Genomic DNA, 26,451 nt, shown 5'->3' with positions numbered 1-26,451 from the left:
AGAGAGAGAGAGAGAGAGAAAGAGAGAGAGAGAGAGAGAGAGATGGAAGTATTTTTAAAAATCTGATATGACCTTCCAATTACTAAATGATTTTTCCAAACAAACTTTAATATCAGAGGTTACTCGACAAACCCAAAAGCAATATTATAAGTAGAATGAATTGAAATTTAAAGCTAAACATTTACTAGAAAAAGTCATGAAGATTCTTTTAGAATTTGGCATCTTCTCCTTGCCTCTTTCTTTCTCCTTCATGTCAACTCTCTCTCTCTCTCTCCAGCAAAAAGCAAGCCCCTTATAGAGGTATTTTCTCGTGTTTTAAGTTTGAAACTTTGGCAAAAAATTTAGGAGCCATACATAAGAATGATACACCAGCTTTACAATAGTGTATAATTGGGATACAAACTACTGCAACATTTAGAGAATAGACTTCAAATCAAAAATCAGTTAAAAGAGAAGGTAATACGTAAGCAACTCAATAAGATAACTAGCATTCATGCCCCTAATCAGATCAAGTGCTTGTGTTCTGACAGCTCTTTCAAGGCCAGAAAATTCTTTTGTAAACAAGAAAATCCAATGCTTAATGTCATATGCAGTTGGTAACAGTCCAGATATTACTAAAACATTTATAACACTTGAATGCATTACATGATGCAATTACCAAAACTATAAAACACCTGGAAAAAAAAGTGCAACTAAGTCCTTAATCTGTTTTCCAACGCTTCACATCATCTTCAAGCTTTTGTATCTCCCGGTAATATTTGCACATGCGATACAACAACCTGTATAAAGATACACACAGCACTCCAAATATTTCAACACACAGCGCACACAATCATAGGCAATGTGCTCAGAAGCAAAGAAGCAGAAAACTTTTCAGTCATATCACTGCCTAGAGCAGAAAAAGCAGAACTCAAAATTTGAGGTCCATCTGAATAAATAAACCTGGGCAAGCCAATGTAGTAGCCCAACGTTGGGGGGTCCGAACTGGAAACAGGGGATCCCAGGTTCGAATCCCACCTGTTGGCACTCCTACCAGAGGCATCTCACCTACCATTGAGCAGGGGCATTCACATCACCTTCGAGGGGGGGTGGGGGCGCAAAGGTTAGCCAGGTAAAGCTCCGGGCAGAGAGGCAGCACCAACGAACAGAGAAAGTCACTATCCTTGGTAAGACACGAGAGACCCCAATCTCCGGAGAAGGTTGAGCCGCCGACTTTTTAGGTCGCAAAGGCGCAAGAGAAACAGAACCTTGGCAGAAGTAAACCGAGCAAAACAAGAAGCCAAGAGGATCTTGGCCCAAACCGAGGAAAAAGAAGATGATGGAATGGACCAATCCCTGAACACTAAAAATCGTATACAGTGGGTGACCGAACAGTTGTTCGCCTCAGAACTCAACACCTTTACAGTGCAAAGAGGAGAAACATGGGGAACTACATGAAAGGCTGAGTGCTGGTGGGAGCTCAGTTTTGCCTCTCGGTCTCAACACACACGGACTCTCAAGGCTCTATGAATGTCAATCTTGAATAATCTTATCACAGAACGGAGTCTCCTCTGCAGAATGTTATGACCCACAAGAACCCCCTGCTGCCTGCCAGCAGTGTCCTTTGCTGAGGATGTGACTACAAGTATGTAGATGCAGCCTGTTCACAATGCTTCCGACTTGCTGAAGACAACGTTCTCCTGCCCGATTCTCTCTTGCAAGCATGCACTTTTCCCTCTTCCATGGCTGTGATGTACCCTGTGATTTTTTCTGAGTACACTTCCCTGGTACAAGACACGTGGCAGGCCGCCTGACACGTGGCAAGTCGGGCAGCAGGCCGGCAGTGGTTCTACAGGCCAACCAGCAACAGTGTACCATATATATATGTGGCCCTGGTGTTAGTCATTTTAATCTGCAAATATCAGCATTGAACTTCTACAGAGCATCTTCTCTACAGTGTGAGTTCAGGCCAGGGATATTCAGCAGTGCGTTTGTGGCTGAGCAGTAACGTCTTCCTCTCAGTCATTTTCCTTGTACTAGGATCTATGAACGAGCCAGTGGATGAAATTACCCTCACTAGGATCTGTGTCGTGAGTAGCCCATGGATATACTTCTTGAACACTTTATGAAAGTTATCAAAGGATTTGTGCTCCAAAGAGCACGACCAGAAGGCTCCACGGCAGAGGGATGGTTGGTTTATGTATCATTATATTATGTGACAGAAAGATGCTCATTAAGGGTGTGTCTGGGTCTCATAATAGTGTGTGTGTGTGTGTGTGTGTGTGTGCACACACATGTACATGCTTGAGCTCAAATCCATGCTCCTTGATTTGGTGCTTTGCTTGGAGTAGATTTGGATTCCATCGCACACAGATTAGCCCAAGGGGACCTTTTAATAGGTGAAAACTAAGAAAAACACCAACTTCAAAAATCGGTTTGTCCTCTAAATTTATTCAGCACCTATAAACAGCCCACATCATCCCTCACTCCTCATCCTTGCAGGTGGAGCTTTTCTTCATTTAACCTAATATACACGGATTAGCCAGCATGTGCAATTCAGCCTCAGACTTCGGCAACAAGTTTGGTTGATTGCTACATGCACTTATCTGATGGGGCTCTCCAAGTGGGTTAAGAGGACTGACTCTAGACTGTCCTCTATGGCTCAGAGACTGACGTATGTAGCTCGTGCTTGACTGTCCCTGGAGTGAGCGATCACAATGGGGTCATGGCGTATGAAAAATGTTCCTAAAAAAGGTACTACTACTGTACAAATGCTGCATTGATGATGATGCTAGTGTGTCACTGTGTACCCCAGTGCAAGGTGCACATGACATACCAATTCCAACTGCTGCTTGAGATTTGTCCGCTCAGGATGGCTCATCCGGTATCAATACGGTGATCCTTGGGCCGGGGCAGAGGTATCTCCTCGGGCAAATCGGTATTGAACAAATTACCATGCTCGTCTTGAATGCATTGTGCCTATTTGCCGACAAATCCTTGCATTGCCCGTGGTATTTGAAGGGTGGATACATCTGCAACACGGCTTGTGTGAGATGGCAAGTATTCCCCAATAACCTCTTAGGGTCGGTTGAAAGTATTTGGAAAGTCAATTTGTGCTCCTTGTGGTGGACCACACCCACATGATCATACAACCATGGGTGGCCTAGAATAATATTCACGTAGGCGCTATTGTGAATGACTGACATCAAGAAAAATCCCCAAAAGCCAGCGGGGCATCCTCCAAGGTCTCAGAAACTTGAAACTTGTTCGACTTCTTGTGTTCGCTCCTCATGGTGGTGGCTAGGACTACGCCACTGGTGTCCATCATGGCTCACCAACAATCTTGGATGATGTCCTCTTATGCTCCTTCATCAAAGAGTATTCACACTGGATGTCCATGAATCATCCCTTGGCACATCACTGTATTATGTCAAGCAAGGACTATTGAGATCCTCCTAGATCGGGTCAAGTGAAGATCAACTGTGTACTAGTGGGAGCGAGAGTGGGGGTAGATGATTTTGGTGTTGTCGCTACTGCATCTTGAGGGTAGTAGCTATATGTACTACACGTTCGAGAGATCGTGAAGCACTCAACCTACTTCAATTGTCTGACAGTCCTCAAGAGCATGAGTAGGAACTTTCGAAATCGGGTAAGATAATTGATTATCAATTCCCCATGTTTATGTGATAAGCTTCAAATCTCACTGATAATCCATGGGAGCGAACTCCTTTATGATTGCGACAATCATCCCAACAAGTAGCAGAGGGTGCTTGAGGTGGTCTTCCCACCACAAGAGGGTGGCACTTGTCATTGCCATGTGCTCCAAATGGCCAAGTTTTCCTCAATGCGGTAGACTATGATTGGGCATTCTAGTTGTTTTTATGTGTTGGGTTTTATGCTGTGTATGCACCCAGAGGAGTGCTAGTGATCATCAGTAGATTACTGGGGCACTTTTTACTTCAGTTAGTGGAGGTTTTTCCCCCCAGTTTAGCTTAGTTTCACTTGTAAACAGTTTATAAGTGTTTTGGTCCACCCGGCACATTTTATGGCCGGACATGTGAACACATCTTTTAGGCAACTGAATACACAACAAGAGTCGTGTTCTCTCTCTCTGCTTCTCCACGTTTGTATTTGCAGCACCTCCAAACCCTAAACCTAACAGCTGAAAGCCTTCATTTGGTATCAGAGCCTCCAGGTTGGCCAGCCCTTGCCCTGCCCGTACTATTCATCACCACCTTCCGTACAGCACTGACCGTACAGCTTCGCCTGCAACAGCCCGTACACTGCAGCCTTCCGTACGAGTTCGCCGACAGCAGCTACTGTGCCTGCTCCGTACACAGACAGCGCCTCTGTACACACCTGCGCAGGACAGTACTGTTCCGTACACCTGTGCCTGCTCCGTACACAGAAAGCGCTTCTGTACTCACCTGCGCAGACAGCCGTACAGCTGTCAGTACAGGCGACCTGCATCATTCAGTGTTCCGTACCTGATCAGTTCCAGTCAACAATACCTGCTATGCATTCGACTGCAGCTTCCGTACCAGCTTCTATACCAGTCGACTGTACCTGCTGTGCATTCGACTGAAGCTTCCGTACTTGCTTCCGTACTGTATCTGCTCGCCTATAAAAAATAATGATATAAACGTTGAATGGGAGAAGAAGAATTAGGGTTAGAGTTCATGTGGGAGACATACACAGAGAAACAAGGGAGAGAGAGAGAGAGAGAGAGAGATTGTGGGGATAAGTCAACTCATGGGAATGAGTGTGTGACTCCCCTATCACACATGTATATTGCACTAGTACACATAGTGCACTTAGTACATTAAAAGTACTAAGTGTACTATGTACTATAACTTATGGGCTTGTACACACTATAAGGGTGGGCATAATGCCTTTACCCCAACAACCTCCCACTTAAAGGCAAAGTGCCCTTAAGTAAAGGAAAAGAAAAATCAGCATGTACATGATAATATACAAGGCCATATCAAGGCTGAAACTGGCCTCATCCAATGCCCATCAAGTATCTGCAATGAGCAAACCGCTCCGGAGGCAAACTCTTTGTCAACAGATCAGCCGGGTTGTCATCCGTATGAATCTTAACAAGCTGAATTTGCTTGTTCTCTATCACCTCTCTGATGAAGTGATACTTCACATCCACATGCTTCGTCTTTGCATGAAAGACAGGGTTCTTTGCCAACTGGATGGCACTCTGACTGTCACAATGCAACAATGGAATATCCCCTGTATAACCCAAATCAACCACTAACCGAGATAGCCATAATGCCTCCTTGCAAGCCTCTGTGGCTGCAATATACTCGGCCTCTGTAGTAGATAAGGCAGTGCACTTCTGCATCCTGGATATCCATGACACAGCACCTCCTGTGAATGTAAACACATAACCGGTAGTAGACTTCCGGTTATCTGGATGACCGGCATAATCCGAATCCGTGTAACCATGCACTAATGCATCCTGTTTGCCAAAGCATATGCACATATCCTGTGTGCCCTTCAGGTATCTCATGACACCTTTCACTGCTTCCCAATGCTTCTTGCCAGGGTTGGCCATGTATCTAGAAACCACTCCCACTGCAAATGCAATGTCCGGCCTAGTAGCAACCATGGCATACATGAGACTGCCACAAGCTGAAGCATACAGAATCTTGGCCATATCAGCCCTACCATTATCTGACTGTGGGCTGTCCATAGCACTGAGTTTCACATATGGAGGCAAAGGAGTACTAGTCTTCTTCCCCCCGTCCATATTGAACCTCTGCAAAACTTTGCCAATGTATTCCTTCTGAGACAAATACAACACATGCTGATTTCTGTCCCGAAGTATCCGCATACCCAAGATGTGATTTGCATCACCCAAATCCTTCATATCAAAGGTTTGATGCAACCTTTTCTTCAAGGCATCCATCTCCTTACGAGATTTCTCGGCAATCAACATATCATCAACATACAAGATGAGGATCAATAGACTGCCATCCAAAGCTTTCTTGGTGTATAAGCAGTGATCTATGTCACTTCTCCTGAAATCCTGGGATTTCATGAATGTATCAAATTTATGATACCATTCCCTTGGTGCCTGTTTGAGCCCATAAAGACTCTTTTTCAGCTTGCATACAAGCTTCTCCTTTGAATTTACTGCATAACCCTCTGGCAGTTGCATATATATCTCCTCATGGAGATCACCGTGAAGAAAAGCAGTCTTCACATCCATCTGAATCAAATCCAGATCATCATGAGCAACCAAAGCTAATACAGCTCTAAGTGTGGTCATTTTGACCACTGGAGAGAAGATCTCATCAAAGTCCACACCATATTCCTGCTTGAAGCCCTTAGCCACTAACCTGGCTTTGTAACCTGGCTTTGCATCTGGTGCAACTTTGAGCCTGTAAACCCACTTGCAAGGCAAAACCTTCTTGCCTGTAGGCAAATAAACCAACTTCCATGTTCCATTTTTGTGCAGAGAATCCATCTCTGACTTCATGGCACGTTCCCAAAGAGCCTTGTCTGCCCTCTGTAAAGCCTCCTTATAACATGAGGGCTCCCCACAGTCAGTGAGCATCAGGTAGTCAACCCCTGGAACAAACCTGTCAGGGGCTCTGGAGGGTCTTGTGGACCTCCGTACCCAATGACCATCATTTGCAGGTTGCTGTCCAGCCTGCATATCACCTATTGGTGGCTCCTGTTCCATGCCATAAGGCTGAAAAATCATGCCCGGTATCTCCTCTAACTGTGGGATATCCATAGGGATATCTTCTGCCATCTCTGGCTGTCCATTTGGACCATTTTCAGCACCATTTAAGAGCTGGTTTTGCTGCTGTAATGGCTGATTTACAGCCCTTGGTTGTTGTCCATGATGTCCATCATCATCAAAGATGACTCTGCCAGGCTCCTGTTGCCTTGCAGGCTCCTTATACATGCATGTTTCATCAAAAATGACATCATTGCTGCGTATAATCTTTCTATTCACTCGATCCCAAAGTCTATACCCCATTTCACCTCTGTCACCATATCCTAGGAATATGCATTTGTGAGACTTAGGATCAAGTTTGGTGCGCATTTCCCTGCGTATGTGCACGTACGCAACGCAACCAAACACTCTCAAGTGCTTGTAAGACGGAGGCTTCCCTGTCCATACTTCCTCTGGCACTTTCCCACCAAGCCTCGTGTTAGGTGACCTGTTTATAAGATGAACGGCTGTCATAACAGCTTCAGCCCAAAAACCATGAGGTAACGCAGCATGTGACAACATAGAACGGACCTTCTCCTGAATGGTCCTGTTCATCCTCTCTGCTGTCCCGTTTTGTGGAGGATCATAAGGAGTAGAGAGCTCCCTCTTGATGCCTTTAGCATCACAAAAGTCCTGAAACTGTTTGGACATATACTCTCCACCATTGTCGGAACGCAAAGCCTTCAGTGTTTTGCCAGTTTGATTCTCAACATGAGCAACAAACTTCTGAAACACTGAGAATGTATCACTCTTCAAACGAAAAGGATAAACCCACACCTTGCGTGTGGCATCATCAATAAAAGACACAAAGTATTTTGCCCCTCCCAAAGAAAGCTGAGGCATCTCACATACATCTGTATGCACAAGCTCTAACTGAGCATCTTTTTGTCCAAGAGCTTTCTTGTAGGGACACTGGAGTTGCCTGCCATATATACAATGCTCACAAAACTGAAAACTTGAAAACTTTAGAGAAGGCAAGTAACCAAAACGAGACAATTGCTCCATTCCTTTGACACTCATGTGTCCCAACCGGCTATGCCACATAGAGATTTCCGGCAGCTCGGTTGCATTTACATTTGCATGGTAACAAACACCTGCATGCATGAAGTAAAGAGTGTCCACCTTAGAGCCTCTGGCAACAACCAGTGAGCTCTTACTAATCTTCCACTTTCCACGACCAAATGTGGTAACATAATCAGCATCATCAAGCTGTCCAGTAGAAAGCAGGTTCTTCTTGATCTCAGGCACATGCCTGACATCATGGAGCATAAGCTGTGAGCCATCTGAAAACACAAGCCTCACATCACCTTTGCCAAGAATCTTGCATGCATGGTTATCACCCAAATAAACTACTCCTTCATTGCCAGCAGTATACCTAACAAACAAGTCTCTGCAACCTGTGACATGAAAGGAGGCACCTGAATCAATGATCCATGAGTGCATACCATGACCATCTCCTGTAAGAAGTGAATGGGCATCAAGTGAAGACGTGAATAGGACCTCATCCTCACTGTCACCTGCATGTGACACATTGATTTCTTCAATCTTGACTCCACTTTTGCCCTTTGACTTTACATCTTTGGCTTCATCTTTGTCTTTGTCTTTGTCTTTTCCCTTTTCCTTTTGATCATTTTTCCATTTGTAGCATTGCTTTTTGATGTGTCCCTTCTTGCCACAATAATGGCATTCCAAGTCCTTTCTGGAGCAGGACTTGCTCCTTCCCCGTTCTTGGCTTTTACCCCTTTGCTGGGATCTCCCACGTGCATTCATTGCATTTGACTTTCCAACTGAGTTGTTTTTCCTGTTCATCTCTTCTTGAAGAAGAGCACCCTCAACATCTGCATATGACAGCATAGCATTCGAATTGCTAGTGGCTGTCCTGAATGTGTCCCAACTCTCTGGCAAAGTGCATAAGAGAAAAGTGGCTTTGAACTCATCGTCCATTGCCAACTTTTGATTAATGACTTGGCTGACAATACCATTAAACTCATTTAGATCGGCTGCCATAGACGCCCCTTCCTTCATTTGAAGACCTATGAGTTTCTTCAACCAATACACTTTGCTTGAGGCACTTTGCTGGGCATACAAGTCCTGCAATCTCTGCCACATTCCCCAAGCTGTCTTCTCTTCACGAATGCTGAAAAGTAAAGAGTCTGACACAGACAACATGATAGTAGATCTTGCCAGCTCATCCATATCTTCCCACTCTTCAGCAGTAAGAGAAGCGGGCTTTACACCCCTTTCTTTGATAGGCTTGTGCTGCTTCTTCTGGAGCAACACATTATAGCACTGGGTTTGCCAAATATCATAGTTATGTGAGCCTTCAAGCTTCTTGATGTGAAGCAATGAAGAGCTCTCACCTGTGGTTGCCATAGCAATATGCAACCTGTCAATGCCTGACTCCCTGCAAAATGTGCAAACACTGCACCAAAAGCACACAAAGTGCTCACAGTTGTTCTCCCAAAGTTTATCTCCCACTGCGGAAGCAAATATGCAACTTTTCTCCCACTGTATGTGATAAAATCACCAAAATCTGGTTGCTGCAGATTTAGGACAGCACCTTAAATGTGCTCTGTTGCCCTTCCAAAGTACTGTACAACAGTACCAAGTGCTCACCAATGATGTACCAAACCTGTACCGGCAAGTACAACAGCTGAAATTGAACCTTTTCCTCACTCAAATCAGTGTACAGTCATGCCAAAACTTGCACAAAGCTGTGCCAAATCTGTACCAGCAGGTACAGTAGCAATAAATGCTCTCCTGGCTGTCCAAATGAGTGAAAATCAGACTTTTACAGTCCCGAACACTTCATACAACAGTTCCGAACAGAAATTGGGCAAAAGCCCCTTGACTGCAAGCTGATTTCTGAGGATTCAAGGCATAAAAGTCTTGCCTGCTGCTTTGCCAAGCTCAACAAGCATAAAATCTTGAAAAGCCCCTTGATTTAAGATCAATTTCTGATCATACATGGTACATTGACGCACATGGAGGCATCCAGAGTCTTCACGATGCTTCCCCCTGGCCACATATACATCCAATACATGAAAGCCCCTTGATTTACAGGCACATTGAGTGCTTGTCAGGCATCAACACATTGCCCAAAGCATCAAATGCGATTGCCTGCATGCAAATCAATCCAATCGGCACAAAAGCCCCTTGATTTGCACTGCAATTTTCTGCAATTTTGCCCAAATGTACGATTTCTCACACCATACAGCATGTATGAATGCTTAATTGCACAATTACATCAAAAGCCCCAAATTTCGACATCCAATTTCCTGCAAATTGATCCTGATTGTGACCAATGTCACCCAATTTTGCTAATTTTGCTCAAAAATTGAGCAATTCAGCACCTGACCTGCTCAATTGATGATTGTACCTGCTCAATTGCAAATTGGACATGCAAATTCCAAAAAATTGAAGCAAATACCTCAGGTAATTTTTTGATTTTTTTGTTGCAGGAAAGGGGGGTTTGCTGATGCTGCTGCAGAAAGAATTGTGCTGATGAAGGACTCCTCACGCTTACCAGTTGTACGGATAGCTGGCTGCTGCTGCTATGAAGCGCTGGCTGCGCCTGGTTACATCATGGGAAGGTCTTTGGTTAACCAGATTGCCATGCTGCCCCCCTAGCTTCACAGTCTGAGCAATAAGCGCTCGCAGCAATATTACGCCTTGTGGCCAGGCGTATCCGCCCAACGCCTGCGTGGCGTGAAAGCACCAGGGACGCCGACGGAGGGAACTACAAGCTGTAAGCGCACACACCGTACGCCTACAAGCGTGTCTGGAGCGTGTTCGCCTGAGTTCGCCTCATAGACGTGTTCGCTCGCTGCTGAGCGCCGCTCGCCTTCGCCTAGTAGCGCTACACGCTTCCCCACGAAGTCCACCTAAAGGCCTCCGCTTTTCACCAGCAGCTCGAGTGAATGGGAGAGTCGTGCTGAATAGGACCCTTGAGGGTAGCAAGCCTTCGCCTACCTGCTTAAGGCCCACATGCCTGCGACTAGTTCAACACACGCAGCAAAGAAGTCCGTACAGCACACGCAAGGAGCACAAACAGGCGGCACCACACGCAGCTCTTCTACAGTTGATTTCCAGCGATGCAGCACTTGAGAACAAAACCCTAAAACCAGGGCTCTGATACCAGTTGAATGGGAGAGGTAATTAGGGTTAGGTTTTCATGAAGACATACACAGAGAAGAAGGGAGAGAGAGAGAGAGAGAGTTGTGGAGATAAGTCAACTCATGAGATTGAGTGTGTGACTCCCCTATCACACATGTATATTGCACTAGTACACATAGTGCACTTAGTACATTAAAAGTACTAAGTGTACTATGTGCTATAACTTATGGGCTTGTACACACTATAAGGGTGGGCATTATGCCTTTACCCCAACAGAATTGACAAGAGACACACAATGAGCCGGAACGGCCAACCCCTCCCTCAAATAAAGTATATTGATCTTGGGAGAATCAAGTACAATCCACACTACCCTCTCAAGTGCCCATGTTCCCTACCATCTGCTCTCTATTGTTCCACCAACACATGGTAGGAACAATCAGCAAGAGAGCACGTAGAACAAGAGAACACTACACAGGGTATGTGATCTTGTAATCCGGTTCCTTCCTCTTGCTACTTGCTTCCATATGTAAGCATAAAAGCTTACCAATTGCAAGTAGAGTCGATGACAACGGAAGTCTTCACGATAGAAGTCCTTGGAGTGATGAGATCTTCAATTTGTCGCATTTCTTCGCGATAAAAGTCTTCAAGAGATGAAGGGAACCTTGGGAAAGCTTCCCCTATGCTTCAACTTGAGAAAGGAGGGCTGAAATTAGGGTTTTCAACAAAAAGACCAAAAATTACAGCAATAAAGAGAGCTGTTTTGCTGAATTTCAGTCATTGGGAGTATGTAGGAGAGTGATCCTGAAACACTCTTGGAAGCTTGAGAAACACCTTAGCAAGCTTGGAAGTAGAGTTGGGAAGGAGAAAGTGCAGAAAATGCAGCCCAACAGCCCTCATGAAGGAGGCGCCAATCTCTAGAGAGAGGAGGAGGAGTGAGGTGGTGAGTTGTCCAGTAGAGGTGGCAAGCAGGTGCTTTGTGGAGCAAGCTAGAGTGGACACATGGCTGGTTACTCCCTTTGTACAAAGAGGATAAGGTCTGGGCGGTGGACATTCCACCCCGGGACATCAATGTGTGAACACCGGGCTGGTCATAATTTATAAGTGAGTTTTGGTCGCCCAAAACTTAATGAAGTGTGTACACACTCACTTATAAATTAGTGCTAACTCCAAAGGCTAGGTTTATGACCAATACTTACCACCTGTCACATGCCACATAACCATGTCAGCAAACAGTTTCACACGCACGGTTCGCGGGCGGGCGTCCCCTTACCCAAAACTACACATTGGTCAAGCAAGCATGAAAACAGCATGCAATTTCAATTGCAAGCAAGCACATAAAGATGCTATGCAATGCAGCATTGGTATGGACAATCCCCGTTCATGAGACTATACCCAAATAGACGTGCTCAAGGCAAGTACACAAGGTACCAGACCCAATGGAACACCAATCCACCAAGCATTTCCGAGCATGTACACAGAGGCACAAGTCCCAACGGAAAGCCAAGTCCACAGTATCACATGAGTGGCATCAATTCCCGGCATATACAACTGCCATAGACACCAGTCCAATGTACATACATGATGAGAAAGCACGAGTGGACCAATTGGGTGGCCAAATGGTGACACCTACACAGATCCCCATGGTTGTCCCTAGTTCTTCAGATCCCAGTGCTTCGGTTGGTGCAGCCGTTAGCCGGGTGCTCGAAGATAAGCAGAAGGGCGCCCATGACCAGGAGTATGAGCACAACGAATTGCTCAAGACCTTTGGCTACATAGGTGGCCAGAGAGTCGTCTTGTTTGGACAGCGGCAGCATGGAGGATGTGGTCACGAAACAAGTCGCTCGGCGAGCCCGTTTCATTTTGACTTTGGTGGACAAGAAAGTTGAGGGATTTAGCACAGACATGACGACGAGCATCAAGTTTGAAGCTCAAGGTGCTAAGTCAGTCGTTCAAGGCATAGAGTTTGTGTGTAATTTTATGATTGCCCCTCTTGTAGGAGGGGCAAACATAATTTTGGGCATTCAATGGTTTCACAAGCTCCAGAAAGATATCAAGTACGACAAGCACACTTTCGTGATTAATCGGAATGTGTCTAAAGCCCCAATGACCATTCAGTGTGAACCAAGAATCCCCAACTTTTCTCATAAACCATTATAGGCTAAAAGAGAAATCAGGAAAGATGCACAGCGTACGATGATTTACATCCAAACTGGTGGCCATGGCTTTAGAGAAGTACCAAGTTCTCCATGACAAGTTCCATAAGATTTTTCTTTGGGACAATCTCCCTCCCCAGCTCCCTCCGTCCAGACCAAAGGACCACAGAATTGTCATGTGCATCACAGATGCCATGGACATTTCTAGGGCTAGATCCAGAAGAGGCAAGCAGATAAAGACTAGGAACCAGATAGAGTCAGGCTGTGGAGCACAAGATGCAGTAGTGGACAGGTTGGACTTGGAGAAGCACCAGGGAGCAGTCGGCTGAGGACAGAAGCTGTCGGCTGAACCAGGAAGTAAGGCGCATGAAGGCAAGACAAGATACCCAAGTCGGCTGAGGGAAAAAACATTTAATAAATTCAGAACTGGCCGACCAGCAGTCGGCCAGCTCCTACCTTGTCCAAGAAGCCTATAAAAGGCATCAAGTGCTCATAGCATGGATTATTCTCTCCCACTAGGGGATTGGATCATAGGAGGTCCCATAGGGGACAGATTTAGGGGTTAACAACCCTTTTATGAAGGCAGCCCATGGCTGCAAGGATATGTACCTTTTTGTACCATAGTATATACTGAAATTCCAGCACTTCTCACTCTCTCTCTCTACTCTCTCTCTACCTGCGTTTTTGCATCAGATGGTGCGTTTTTGCATCAGAAGGTTTCCAAGAGTGTTTAGGGCTGAAAGAAGACTACCCAGAGCTTCCGCGCGTTACATTGGTATCAGAGCATCAGGCTCAGCCAAGCTAAACACTGATTCAGTCCCAGATGATGGTGTACAGGTCCAAGGTACAGGAAAGTACACGGATTCGAAGCCCAAGGCGGGAACACAGATCGGGAAGAATTCCCAGGAGGTGTGTTGGTGGTGTTCCACAGTGCCAGATGGGGATGGCAGTTCCGTGAGGCAGATGGGTTCTAAGGGAACGGTCCCAAGGGAGGTTGATCCTCCAAGGGTGATGTGAGAGTGCCAGACTCAGTTCCAGGAACGAAGACCAAGACGGTGTTCAAAGTCAGGGCAGGAATGGATTGTGGACTAGAGGAAGACCAGATGCATAGATCTTCATCAGAGACAGAGTGGTTTGGAGAACAGAACGGATTTTCAGAGGAAAAAGGTTTGCCAGGGATGGATGATGACAGAGGGACTTCAGAACAGGATTGGGATGATGACAGTCATCCAAGAGCAGGTTGGATTCCCGTCATCAAGTTTAGCAGAGGGGGATGTCATGTGCATCACAGATGCCATGGACATTTCTAGGGCTAGATCCAGAAGAGGCAAGCAGATAAAGACTAGGAACCAGATAGAGTCAGGCTGTGGAGCACAAGATGCAGTAGTGGACAGGTTGGACTTGGAGAAGCACCAGGGAGCAGTCGGCTGAGGACAGAAGCTGTCGGCTGAACCAGGAAGTAAGGCGCATGAAGGCAAGACAAGATACCCAAGTCGGCTGAGGGAAAAAACATTTAATAAATTCAGAACTGGCCGACCAGCAGTCGGCCAGCTCCTACCTTGTCCAAGAAGCCTATAAAAGGCATCAAGTGCTCATAGCATGGATTATTCTCTCCCACTAGGGGATTGGATCATAGGAGGTCCCATAGGGGACAGATTTAGGGGTTAACAACCTTTTTATGAAGGCAGCCCATGGCTGCAAGGATATGTACCTTTTTGTACCATAATATATACTGAAATTCCAGCACTTCTCACTCTCTCTCTCTACTCTCTCTCTACCTGCGTTTTTGCATCAGATGGTGCGTTTTTGCATCAGAAGGTTTCCAAGAGTGTTTAGGGCTGAAAGAAGACTACCCAGAGCTTCCGCGCGTTACAAGAATAGACCTCCTCCCAGGCTTGGATCCCCCAACCAAGTTTCCATAGCGCCTTTTCAAGACAATGGAATCGGAGTTGGACCGCCAACTCCAAGAACTTTTACAATCTGGCTTCATACATCCCAATGTGTCGCCATTTGCAGCTCTGATCCTGTTTGTCAAGAAGAAGAATGGGTCTTCTCGATTATGTATCGATTATCATGCACTCAATAAGCTAACTATCAAGAGTAAGTTCACGATGCCTCGAATAGACCACATTCTCGAGAGGCTGAATGGAGTCAAGGTGTTCTTGAAATTAGACTTGAAGAGTGGCTACCACCACGTGAGGATTGTTGAGTGGGACATCCCCAAGACAATCTTCCATACAGAACGGGCCCACTATGAATTTGTTGTCATGACTTTTGGCTTGACGAACGCCCCACCCACATTCAACCGCATGATGATGACATACTAGTGTGTGTTCATATTTTTGGATGACGTACTAGTATTTTCAGCTATGGTTTAGCGGCATGACATTGATGTGGAGAAAGTCTTGAAGTTGCTGGAAAGCAATGAGCTCTACGCCGATGAGAAGTAGAAATTTCATTACCTTGGATACATTCTCAGTGCCGAGGGCATCCGACTTGATCCGGCCAAGGTGGTCGAGATTGTCAATTGGAAAGTACCACAGACTGCGTTTGACATCAGATCCTTTGTGGATATATGCCAGGCATACTCCACCCACATAGACAAGTTTTCTGACCTCTCGGTGGATCTCACCGATCTGCTAAAGGGTGTCAAGACTAGAAGGCAACGCATTCGAATGACTCCACAAACGTTGGAGGCATTTAAGAACCTCAAGGTGGCTTTGTCAGAAGCGCCTTGTCTAGCGCTTGCCTCGTGGGACGAGCCATTCCCAAGTGATCACCGACGCGAGTAACATCGCAATTGCCGGTGTTTTACAACAGAATGGCCATCCAATAGCTTACATGTCTCATAAGTTACTGCCCGCTAGAAAAGAATTACTCAGTCTACGATCGGGAACTCATAGTAGTCATTCAAGACTTGAAACATTGGAAACATTTCCTTTATGGCCGTGAGTTTGAGGTTCGCACTAACCATCAAGCATTACACTAGATTTAGACCATGCCGAGTGCACAATGGAGTGATCGACAACACCGCTGGAGCTACTAGATCTTCTAGCAATTTGGTGATACGATCGAGTACCTTCCAGGAAAGAACAACCCAGTGGCCGATGCTTTGAGCAGGAAGGGACAAGCGACTTTCATTCAGATCTCTAGACTCGAGTCTCGACCTCGCTAGTACGCGACTAGATGACATGAAGCACAGATACACGGATTCCGAGGAATTCGGTACACAGTGGGAACAAGCATTGGATAGCACAGGACCATGCTACTTTTTGATACGCGATAGTTGGCATTTCTATAAAGGCTGACTGTGTGTCATGAAGTCATTCAAGGTAGCTCTTCTCCATGACGCCCATGACTCCATCACTGGTGGTCACCAGGGCATGAATTCGACTCTAGAGAAGTTAGAAAGGCAATATTATTGGGCAAGAATGAGGCAAGATGTGTTTTCACATGTGCAACAGTGTGACATTTGTCAGAAAGTGAAAGCTCCTCGTGAGAAGAAGAAAGGGTTGTTACAACCTTTAGTGATTCTCAAAGGACCTTTCCAAGATATATCCATGGATTTTGTCACGAATCTCGAATAAGCATAATATTCGGTGCTTGACTATAGCCCAACTGGGTGCGTGCATGGCCAACCTAGAGAAAGGTGTGAAAACATGATTTAATAAGCATTAAATGCCTATTTATTCAGATCGTGGAGAGTTTTGCTGCCACCTAACTTCTGTTTGCTGGCCGACTGGGTACATGAGAGAGTATAAAAAGCCAACCACATTTTCAATCATATATCTCATCATTCACAAAGTGCTCAAGCATCTCAAGGGCCCAGACAACCAAGGGAAAAGCTAACGCAAGGTGAAAGCTCAAGGTCAAGAGCAGATGTGTGATATGCAGCGGAAGTCTGTGTATTGGAAGATCCTGTCAAACAAATGCTCACACCGTCTTCTGTATCCTGAGTTTCGTGAGTTTAGCAATCCATTTCAATGTTTCAAACTTTAAAGAGATATGAGAGAGAGATATGAGAACTGTACACCAGATTGGGTCCCGAATTACCCACTGAAGGGCCCACTATCCCGATATAAACGAGATAGTATTTGCTTTATTTCTTTAGAGAGAATGACTGTGGACTGTAGATAAGCCAAACGCAAGATCTCGGAGGATCGGAGATTGGCTGAACTGTACACGGCTGTAGAAACACCTCGATGAACTGATCTCGAGCCTATGCACTCTTCCCAAGGGCATGAGGAAGGGCTGCACACCTGAGGCTGAGAAAAGGAGATGTTGACTGTTCTAAGCTATGTTAGAATGCTGAAAATGCTTATGAATGCTGTGTTACCTTCACCAGATGACTGGTGCATGTATGGATGATGCACAAAAGGCTGGATACTGATGCAAACTGATGATTCAGGGCTGAGAACTGCTGTAGACATAAACGCAGACCTACAGGGATGCTGCTGGTCTGAAAACGCAGGTATGCTAATGCTGACAGAAAACGCAGGCTGCTGCTGTACGGCTAGACAGAAAACGCAGATATGCTGCTGTACAGCTGGACAGAAACGCAGATATGCTGCTGCTGAATACTATCGTTGAACTGAGGCTGGACTGTATGCTGAATCAGGGACTGAAGTGATGCTAAATGCAGGCGCCTAGGGCTCACTGAAGCAAAGGTTCTCAAGGGGCTGGAGAAGCAAGCTCATAAGCTCCAAGGGCTGGATTAGTCTAGTGCTGAAGGCAAGGGTACTCCTAGGGCTGAGGAGGAGAGCTCTTAGCACAATGAAGACTGAATGAGAAACTAAGCCCTATGCAAGCCTATTTATACTAACTGGAGGTTGGTCAAGTTGGCTGGTCATTTAATAAAGTTTATATTTATAAATGACAAATAATGCAAATAATGCTAAATAAATACTATAAAATATGGAAAAAATACCAGATAAATCCTAGTAAATTCCCTAAGACTTCTGGGATGTTCTAAATGATGCACAGGCATATGAATGCATATTATGCAGGATGCAGAGTGCTTTCTGATGCAAACCCTAAGGCTTCTACTGACTCTACATGCATGAATGATTCTCTCCAAGTGGGTTAAGGGACTTGACTGATTCTCTCCAAGTGGGTTAAGGGACTTGACTGACTGACTGACTGACCCGCTAAGGCTGAGGAATGACCTACGTAACTCGTGCCTAACTTATCCTGGACTGAGGATGTACAATGGGGTCACGGCGTATGACAAATATCATCCTATTGGGTTCTAATACTGTACAACTGTTGCACTTCTGATGATGAGCCATCTTGTCACCATGCACTGAGTGCAGAGTGCATGTGACATTCCCTCCTGATTAGCTTGGCGGCAGATTCATGGCTTCCAAGTAGCCCGCCAATAACTGGGGGTACTCCTGGAAGAACTCCTCGTCGAGCTATACGGCTTCGTGGGTGCCTCGATCTCGGAATTTCGTATAGAACTGATGAATCCGTCGACCGAAACCATGCTTCCATCGATGAAGAAGGATCTGCTCAGACTCAATCACTTCTGCCTCGTCTACCACGTCTGGCTGCTGTTCATCTGAAACATCAAACACTTCTGGACCAACATATGGTTTTAGCCAAGAAACATGGAAAACATCATGCATTGTCCAACTGGCAAGCAACTTTAACTTCATGGAGACATCACTTAACTTCTTAACTATTGGAAAAGGGCCAAAACTATGGAATGAAAGCTTGGGACAATGTTTTCCCACTTGTTTCAATCTTTGTTTCGTGATGCACTGAGAGACCCAATCCCCTTCCTTGAAGTGGATATCTCGTCTAAACTTACATGCATGTCTGTGAACTGAATGATGGCCAGGCTCAAAATTGAGGGCCAAAGTGGGTTGAGTACCAAACTCTGCGGAATCGACATATTGATCTTCTAAGTCTTTTCCAGAGATGTTGAGAATGGTAGACTCCTGACTGGTCGGGATGCTGGTCTTTCTACTAAGAACATCTGCTACTAGGTTATGCTGACCAGGGATGTACTTAATCATTCCTCCAACTTGTTGGAAGAGCTGACCCTGTCTAGTGTGTCGAGCACTCCACTGGGCACTTGGCATCGTCGGGAGCCACTTAAGTGCTTGGTGGTCTATGGTGACTGTGAAAATGTGTCCATAAGGAACATGTTTCAAATGTTTGAGAACTAACTGCTCTTCTAGCTTGCCCTTGAAAGTCTTGGAAAGACAAGAGGGAAACTTGGTAGGATTCTGCTAACTGTGGGGTATTGGGTGGGAGATCATCCTTAAAAATGTCTGAATGAGAAAGGAGATCTGCGAACTGAGGGACTGAAGATGATGAGACAGCGGTTATTGATGAGATAGAAGCTGACTGAGCATAAATTAATACTCCTTCTGCTCCCTTGCACATAGCTCGTCGGGCTTGGGGATGAGAAATCATAGGAACACCAAAAATGCTCCTATCCTCACGAATCATGACAGGCTCAGGAAAACCTTTACAAATAGTAAAAGTGTCCTGCCCCCAATTGGGAATAGGCTCATACTGACGGAGCCACTGAATTCCTAAGATCATGTCACACCCCAACAGAGGAGAGACGATGAAATCTCGTTGAAATGTGGCCTTTTGAACTTGAAAAGAAAACTGCTGTGCCTGTTGAGATGTACGGAGACCAGGTGTAAACCTGTCTACCTCCAAATGATAGGGCACTAAGGTACAGCTCATGTTGGTAGCCAACTGGGGAGAGATGGCATCCTCGAAACTGCCCATGTCAAAAAGGATTATGAACTGTCGGCCCTTGGCAGAGCCATAAGCTCAGATCAGGCTTTTTTGTGTGGTTGTTACCTCACCGTCCTGCTTAGCATCAAGTACGCATTGGTGGTAGTAGGCAGGTCTGGAGGAGCGGGGGATACTGCCGCAACTGTGGCAGAAGGCTCTTTTGAGGCTTGCTCCGCTTGTCTTTTTGGACAATCCTTCTTACCATGCCCAATGGTATGACAGAAAAAACATGTGTTTTCTGACTGATACTGTCTTTGCTCCTCTGGAGGAAGATAGCCGCCAGTGATGCCTGCTTGAGCCTTTTCCTCAAGGATCTTCTTAGGCTTGGATTCCTTACCCCCTGAACTAGAGCTAGGACTGTTGTCTGTCTTAGTGTCTTTAGAAGACGAACTACCCTTCCCCTGTTGGGGTTTGGTACTGAACTGAGATGACTACTTGGGCTTGCCTCCATTCATCTTCATTTCTTCATTCTGAGCGAGAGTCAGAGCCCGGTCATATGTACTTGGTTCGAAGTTACGAACTGTGAACCGAATGTTAGAGTCCAATCCACAAATGAATTGCTCCATCTTAGCCTGCTCAGATAACCCTAACTGATGTGCTAAAGTAATAACCTTACCGGAAAACTGAAGCACTGGGGATCCGTTCTGTCTGAGTCCATAGAACTCGTCTTTCAAACCGGTCATGTACTAGGGCGGGAGAAATCTGGTCTTCAGGTCATGAACAAAGATGTCCCAGTCAAAGGCTGTGACACCTGTGACCTGGTCTGTATGAATACTAGACCAATGCTGCCACCAAGTGACTGCCTCACCCAGTGAGATGGGGAGCCGCTAAGTGGACTTTGTCTTGAGGGTCTGTGATCCTAGCTAATGGAAAATGAGCATTAAACTGATGAATAAATTGATTAATAGATGAATGATCACACTTACCATCATACTTACTGAAGTTTGGTTGACTACGAATGATGGTGGCTATGTTAGAATGCTGAAAATGCTTATGAATGCTGTGTTTGTCACCAGCCTGGACATTTCCCAGTCTGAAAGGGGTCTGGTGGACTCCAGGATGTTTAAATATTTGGAAAGTACAAGCTTTGGGAATGGGGGATTATCCTAGAATACAAAGGACCACACTCCTAAAATTTAGGAGAGTTGCTATTTTTGGCCTGACTCCGATGGAAATTCTGTTCGCGTCATTACATCTGGAATTGAGCAGATACCAAGAGTTGGCAAAGTGCCTATGACAGAATGTCTACTAGTTGTTATATTTTTAGAGCTAAAGATTATGGGAGAATCCATCTCTTAGATTGGGACATGTGGCAAGAAAGTGGATCAAAGTGAGACAAGTGGCCTGACACTTGTTAGAAAATGGATCAAAATGAGACAAGTGGCCTCACACTTGTCACTTCAGCTATTGTGTGGCTCTCCACTTGTCATTGTAGCCTTCTCTTGCCATTTTAGCTCATGGGAGGCCCAAATCTATAAATTGGAGCCCTCTCTCTTCATTAATAGAGACTCTCTTGCTGCACACTAGCCTCTAACACCGTTACAAACTGCCTTAATGATGGCTACTCTCTTTCTCTCTCACTTGAAGGCTGCCCATGAAGAATACCGGCTGTTGGGGACTGTTTTGGAGGCTTCCATCACGAAGAAATACTAAAGGCAAGGGTATTCAATCATTTATTATGATTTCTAGCCATTGTATGTGTTGTACCAGCATTTGTACTTGCTGTACCTGCTGTACCAGCCACCGTACTGGCTGTACCAGCCACTGTACCTGCTGTACCAGCCACTGTACTTGCTGTACCTGCTGTACCAGCCACCGTACCGACTGTACCAGCCACTATACTTGCTGTACCAGCCACTGTACCTGCTGTACCAGCATTTGTACTTGCTGTACCAGCCACTGTACCGACTGTACCAGCCATTGTACCTGCTGTACCGGCTGAATGGAGAGTTGTACTTGATGTACCCTCTCTATTGCATGAAGACCCGTGGTTTTTGGGGAAGAATCAGTACCCACACGGAGATATATGGATTATATTGTTGGCTCGGCATTTCTACAGCCTATGTTCCGGCTTGGTAGCCTTGTGTTGGGCTGTGTTATGGCATTTGTATAGGGATAATCCGGCATCTCCCGTGGGGAGAGTAAGGCCCTCAAAGCTTGTACATGATATTATTCTCCTTGGGTAATAAAATACTCCAAGGGGGGGGTCGGCCCATTCCGGCCTCTATGCGGTGTCACACGTGCAAGCTCCATTTTCAGCATTTGTGGACGTTTTGTCCAGCTTTATGTTTTATGCAAAGTGATGATGGATATGTGTTAAGGCTGTGGCCATGTTTAAATGTTTTAATATGCATTGATGGTATCAACAAGTGTGTCAAAGGCCCTAGTCCCCCGGGCACCGCCGCTGCGAGTTACATTGGTATCAGAGCATAGGCTTTCTTGGAAGCGGAGGCTTCCTTCTATCAATAAGGAAGAGAAAAGATCTCAAGTGGGGACCACACTTACCATCATTGCTGTTAAGCATGGCCAGCCGCTTCATAGCTTATGAAGCAAGAACATGAGCAGTAGACAGCTTGTTGATCTAAGGATTTATGAATTCACAAAATTTATCTTGGAAGTATGGAGTTGGCTTTATGTGCACACGTTTAGCACTCTTTTCATATGGATATCATGGATTACATTATCAAGCTTACAGGCAAGCTATATGGAGATATATCTCGGGATATCTTAAGGATATGGTGAGGAGATATTTCTTTTGGCTTCATGACCAACCTGGCAAAAAACAGCTAAGTATACTTTGAGTTTGCAAAGTTGGTGCTTTTGCTATTTACTATGAAGTGTTTTTGATGTTCACTAACCCTTGTATAGCTATGCAAGGAGAAAGGTGTTGTTGTTTGCCTTGAGATGGTTTCAGGGAAACATTGTTTATGGCTCCCTTTAATGGGATGAATTCTTTTCATGGCTCCCTTTATTGGGATGGAATATATCTATGGAGATTTCTTTCTTGGACGAGATTTATATAGATATTGGGCTTAACAGGCAATTTCTATGCACGAATCTGTTCGAGTTTATAGAGAAGAAATCTTTGGTTATCTCATGGATATGATGCTTTTATGGATTAAGTTCACCTCTACTCCAAGGTGTGTGGTTAGCACGGAGTATGTGGTAAGAGTTATGGTATACAAGGATTATGGTATACAGGTGTATGGATTCCCGGACTTCTTTTCTAGGAATTTGGATCCATCCTCAGGTTTATGGATTATTCTTTTTGGCTCCCTTTATTTGGGATGCATTGGACTTATGGAACTCATGGTTCACTTACCTTGTGTAGTATTCTCTTGTCCTACATGCTCTCTTGAAGATTGTTTCTACCATGTGAGGGTGGAACAATAGAGAGCAGATGGAAGGGAACCATGGACACTTCAAAGGGTAGTGACAAGCACAACATACCCTATGTAGTGTTCTCTTGTCCTACGTGCTCTCTTGAAGATTGTTTCTACCATGTGTGGGTGGAACAATAGAGAGCAGATGGAAGGGAACATGGGCACTTGAGAGGGTAGTGTGAGTTGGTGGCCGAAATGCCTATAAACTATGTGTAGCAGAAATGCGTATGGAACACCAGGTTATCTATGCCTGCGAGTGATTGTTTTCAGGACTCCTTGTTTAGCCGCCCTGTGTAGTATTTCTCTTGACCTAAGTGCTCTTCAAGATATTGCTACCTTGCTTGGTAGAACATAGAGCCAATGGTAGAGAATATGGGCACTGAAGTCGGGCCGGGCGTCAAGGCAGCTCCTTGGTGATCTACATCGACATACCATTGTTTTCTAAATGCTGAATTTCATATGCATTGGCATGGAGGATTTGGCAATGGATGCCCGTGAAGCTATGTATTGAATTTCTCCAATAGTAATACAATTTACTCAAGGGAGGGGTCGGCCGTTTTGGCTCATTGTGTGTCTCTTGTAAGCCCACCTCTCATCCAAGGTGTGTGGTCAGAGTACCAACACGGAGTGCAAGTGGTAAAGTGGACATGACGGGACTTATGTCTATGCCAAGGGTCATGTGGACCGATGTCTTGTTGGCAGGAGACTTATTTTGTCTCGCCCATTTACTTGGGACATGGATTATGATATCTGGACTTATGGGACTGATTTGTCTCACCCATTTACTTGGGACATGGATTATGCTATCTGGACTTATGGGACTGTTTTGTCTCACCCATTTATCTCGGGACATGATTTTGATATTGGTATTATGGAGACTTATTTAGTCTCGCCCATTTCTTTGGGACATGGATTCTTCAGTTATATTGGATTTTTTGAGACTGTCTCGTCTCGCCCAATCGATGGGACATGATTATATCTTGAATATATGGCTTGAAGCTTAAAGTTGCGGACAACTTTTAAGAAGTTGGGGAGGATGTCACCAGCCTGGACATTTCCCAGTCTGAAAGGGGTCTGGTGGACTCCAGGATGTTTAAATATTTGGAAAGTACAAGCTTTGGGAATGGGGGATTATCCTAGAATACAAAGGACCACACTCCTAAAATTTAGGAGAGTTGCTATTTTTGGCCTGACTCCGATGGAAATTCTGTTCGCGTCATTACATTTGGAATTGAGCAGATACCAAGAGTTGGCAAAGTGCCTATGACAGAATGTCTACTAGTTGTTATATTTTTAGAGCTAAAGATTATGGGAGAATCCATCTCTTAGATTGGGACATGTGGCAAGAAAGTGGATCAAAGTGAGACAAGTGGCCTGACACTTGTTAGAAAATGGATCAAAATGAGACAAGTGGCCTCACACTTGTCACTTCAGCTATTGTGTGGCTCTCCACTTGTCATTGTAGCCTTCTCTTGCCATTTTAGCTCATGGGAGGCCCAAATCTATAAATTGGAGCCCTCTCTCTTCATTAATAGAGGCTCTCTTGCTGCACACTAGCCTCTACCACCGTTACAGACTGCCTTAATGATGGCTACTCTCTTTCTCTCTCACTTGAAGGCTGCCCATGAAGAATACCGGCTGTTGGGGACTGTTTTGGAGGCTTCCATCGCGAAGAAATACTAAAGGCAAGGGTATTCAATCATTTATTATGATTTCTAGCCATTGTATGTGTTGTACCAGCATTTGTACTTGCTGTACCAGCCACCGTACTGGCTGTACCAGCCACCGTACCGACTATACCAACCAATGTACTTGCTGTACCTGCTGTACCAACCACCGTACCGACTGTACCAGCCACTATACTTGCTGTACCAGCCACTGTACCTGCTGTACCAGCATTTGTACTTGCTGTACCTACTGTACCAGCCACTGTACCGGCTGTACCAGCCATTGTACCTGCTGTACCGGCTGAATGGAGAGTTGTACTTGATGTACCCTCTCTATTGCATGAAGACCCGTGGTTTTTGGGGAAGAATCAGTACCCACACGGAGATATATGGATTATATTGTTGGCTCGGCATTTCTACAGCCTATGTTCTGGCTTGGTAGCCTTGTGTTGGGCTGTGTTATGGCATTTGTATAGGGATAATCCGGCATCTCCCGTGGGGAGAGTAAGGCCCTCAAAGCTTGTACATGATATTATTCTCCTTGGGTAATAAAATACTCCAAGGGGGGGGGTCGGCCCATTCCGGCCTCTATGCGGTGTCACACGTGCAAGCTCCATTTTCAGCATTTGTGGACGTTTTGTCCAGCTTTATGTTTTATGCAAAGTGATGATGGATATGTGTTAAGGCTGTGGCCATGTTTAAATGTTTTAATATGCATTGATGGTATCAACAAGTGTGTCAAAGGCCCTAGTCCCCCGGGCACCGCCGCTGCGAGTTACAGTGTTACCTTCACCAGATGACTGTTGCATGTATGGATGATGCACAGAAGACTGAATACTGATGCAAACTGATGATTCAGGGCTGAAAACTGCTATACACAGAAACGCAAACCTGTAGGGATGCTACTGGTCTGAAAACGCAGGTATGCTGATGCTGACAGAAAACGCAGGCTGCTGCTGTACGGCTGGACAGAAAACGCACATATGCTGCTATATAGCTGGACAGAAAACGCAGATATGCTGCTGTACGGCTGGACAAAAACGCAGATATGCTGCTGCTGAATTCTGGCGTTGAACTAAGGCTGGGCTGTATGCTGAATCAGGGACTGAAGTGATGCTAAATGCAGGCGCCTAGGGCTCACTGAAGCAAAGGTTCTCAAGGGACTGGAGAAGCAAGCTCATAAGCTCCAAGGGCTGGATTAGTCTAGTGCTGAAGGCAAGGGTACTCCTAGGGCTGAGGAGGAGAGCTCTTAGCACAATGAAGACTGAATGAGAAACTAAGCCCTATGCAAGCCTATTTATACTAACTGGAGGTTGGTCAAGTTGGCTGGTCATTTAATAAAGTTTATATTTATAAATGACAAATAATGCAAATAATGCTAAATAAATACTATAAAATATGAAAAAATTACCAGATAAATCCTAGTAAATTCCCTAAGACTTCTGGGATGTTCTAAATGATGCACAAGCATATGAATGCATATTATGCAAGATGCAGAGTGCTTTCTGATGTAAACCCTAAGGTTTCTACTGACTCTACATGCATGAATGATTCTCTCCAAGTGGGTTAAGGGACTTGACTGACTGACTGACCATGACCTACGTAGCTCGTGCCTGACTTATCCTGGACTGAGGATGTACAATGGGATCACGGCG

General features: G+C 45.2%; 1 protein-coding gene and 1 long non-coding RNA gene across 2 annotated transcripts in view; both read right to left on the bottom strand.

The window, feature by feature from the left end:
• Positions 1–460: 460 nt before the first annotated feature.
• The window catches only part of LOC147629899 (uncharacterized), a 37,173-nt gene continuing 11,182 nt past the window's right edge, over positions 461–26,451 (bottom strand). The window contains exon 4 of the mRNA XM_086811411.1: positions 461–779. Within this exon, the coding sequence (XP_086667537.1) occupies positions 701–779 (79 nt within the window). The 3' untranslated portion in view covers positions 461–700. The remainder of the gene's footprint in view (positions 780–26,451) is intronic.
• LOC147629900 (uncharacterized) lies at positions 20,759–24,929 on the bottom strand. The gene is made up of 2 exons (XR_015267761.1): positions 21,547–24,929; positions 20,759–21,516 (listed from the first exon to the last, which is right to left on the bottom strand). It is a non-coding gene; the product is annotated as an uncharacterized LOC147629900 (long non-coding RNA).

Source organism: Cibotium barometz, chromosome 17 (genome assembly GCF_041138505.1).
Source record: "Cibotium barometz isolate CiBa-2024 chromosome 17, ASM4113850v1, whole genome shotgun sequence".
In the NCBI taxonomy this organism is placed as follows: domain Eukaryota; kingdom Viridiplantae; phylum Streptophyta; class Polypodiopsida; order Cyatheales; family Cibotiaceae; genus Cibotium; species Cibotium barometz.
This window is presented reverse-complemented; position numbering and strand designations above follow the sequence as displayed.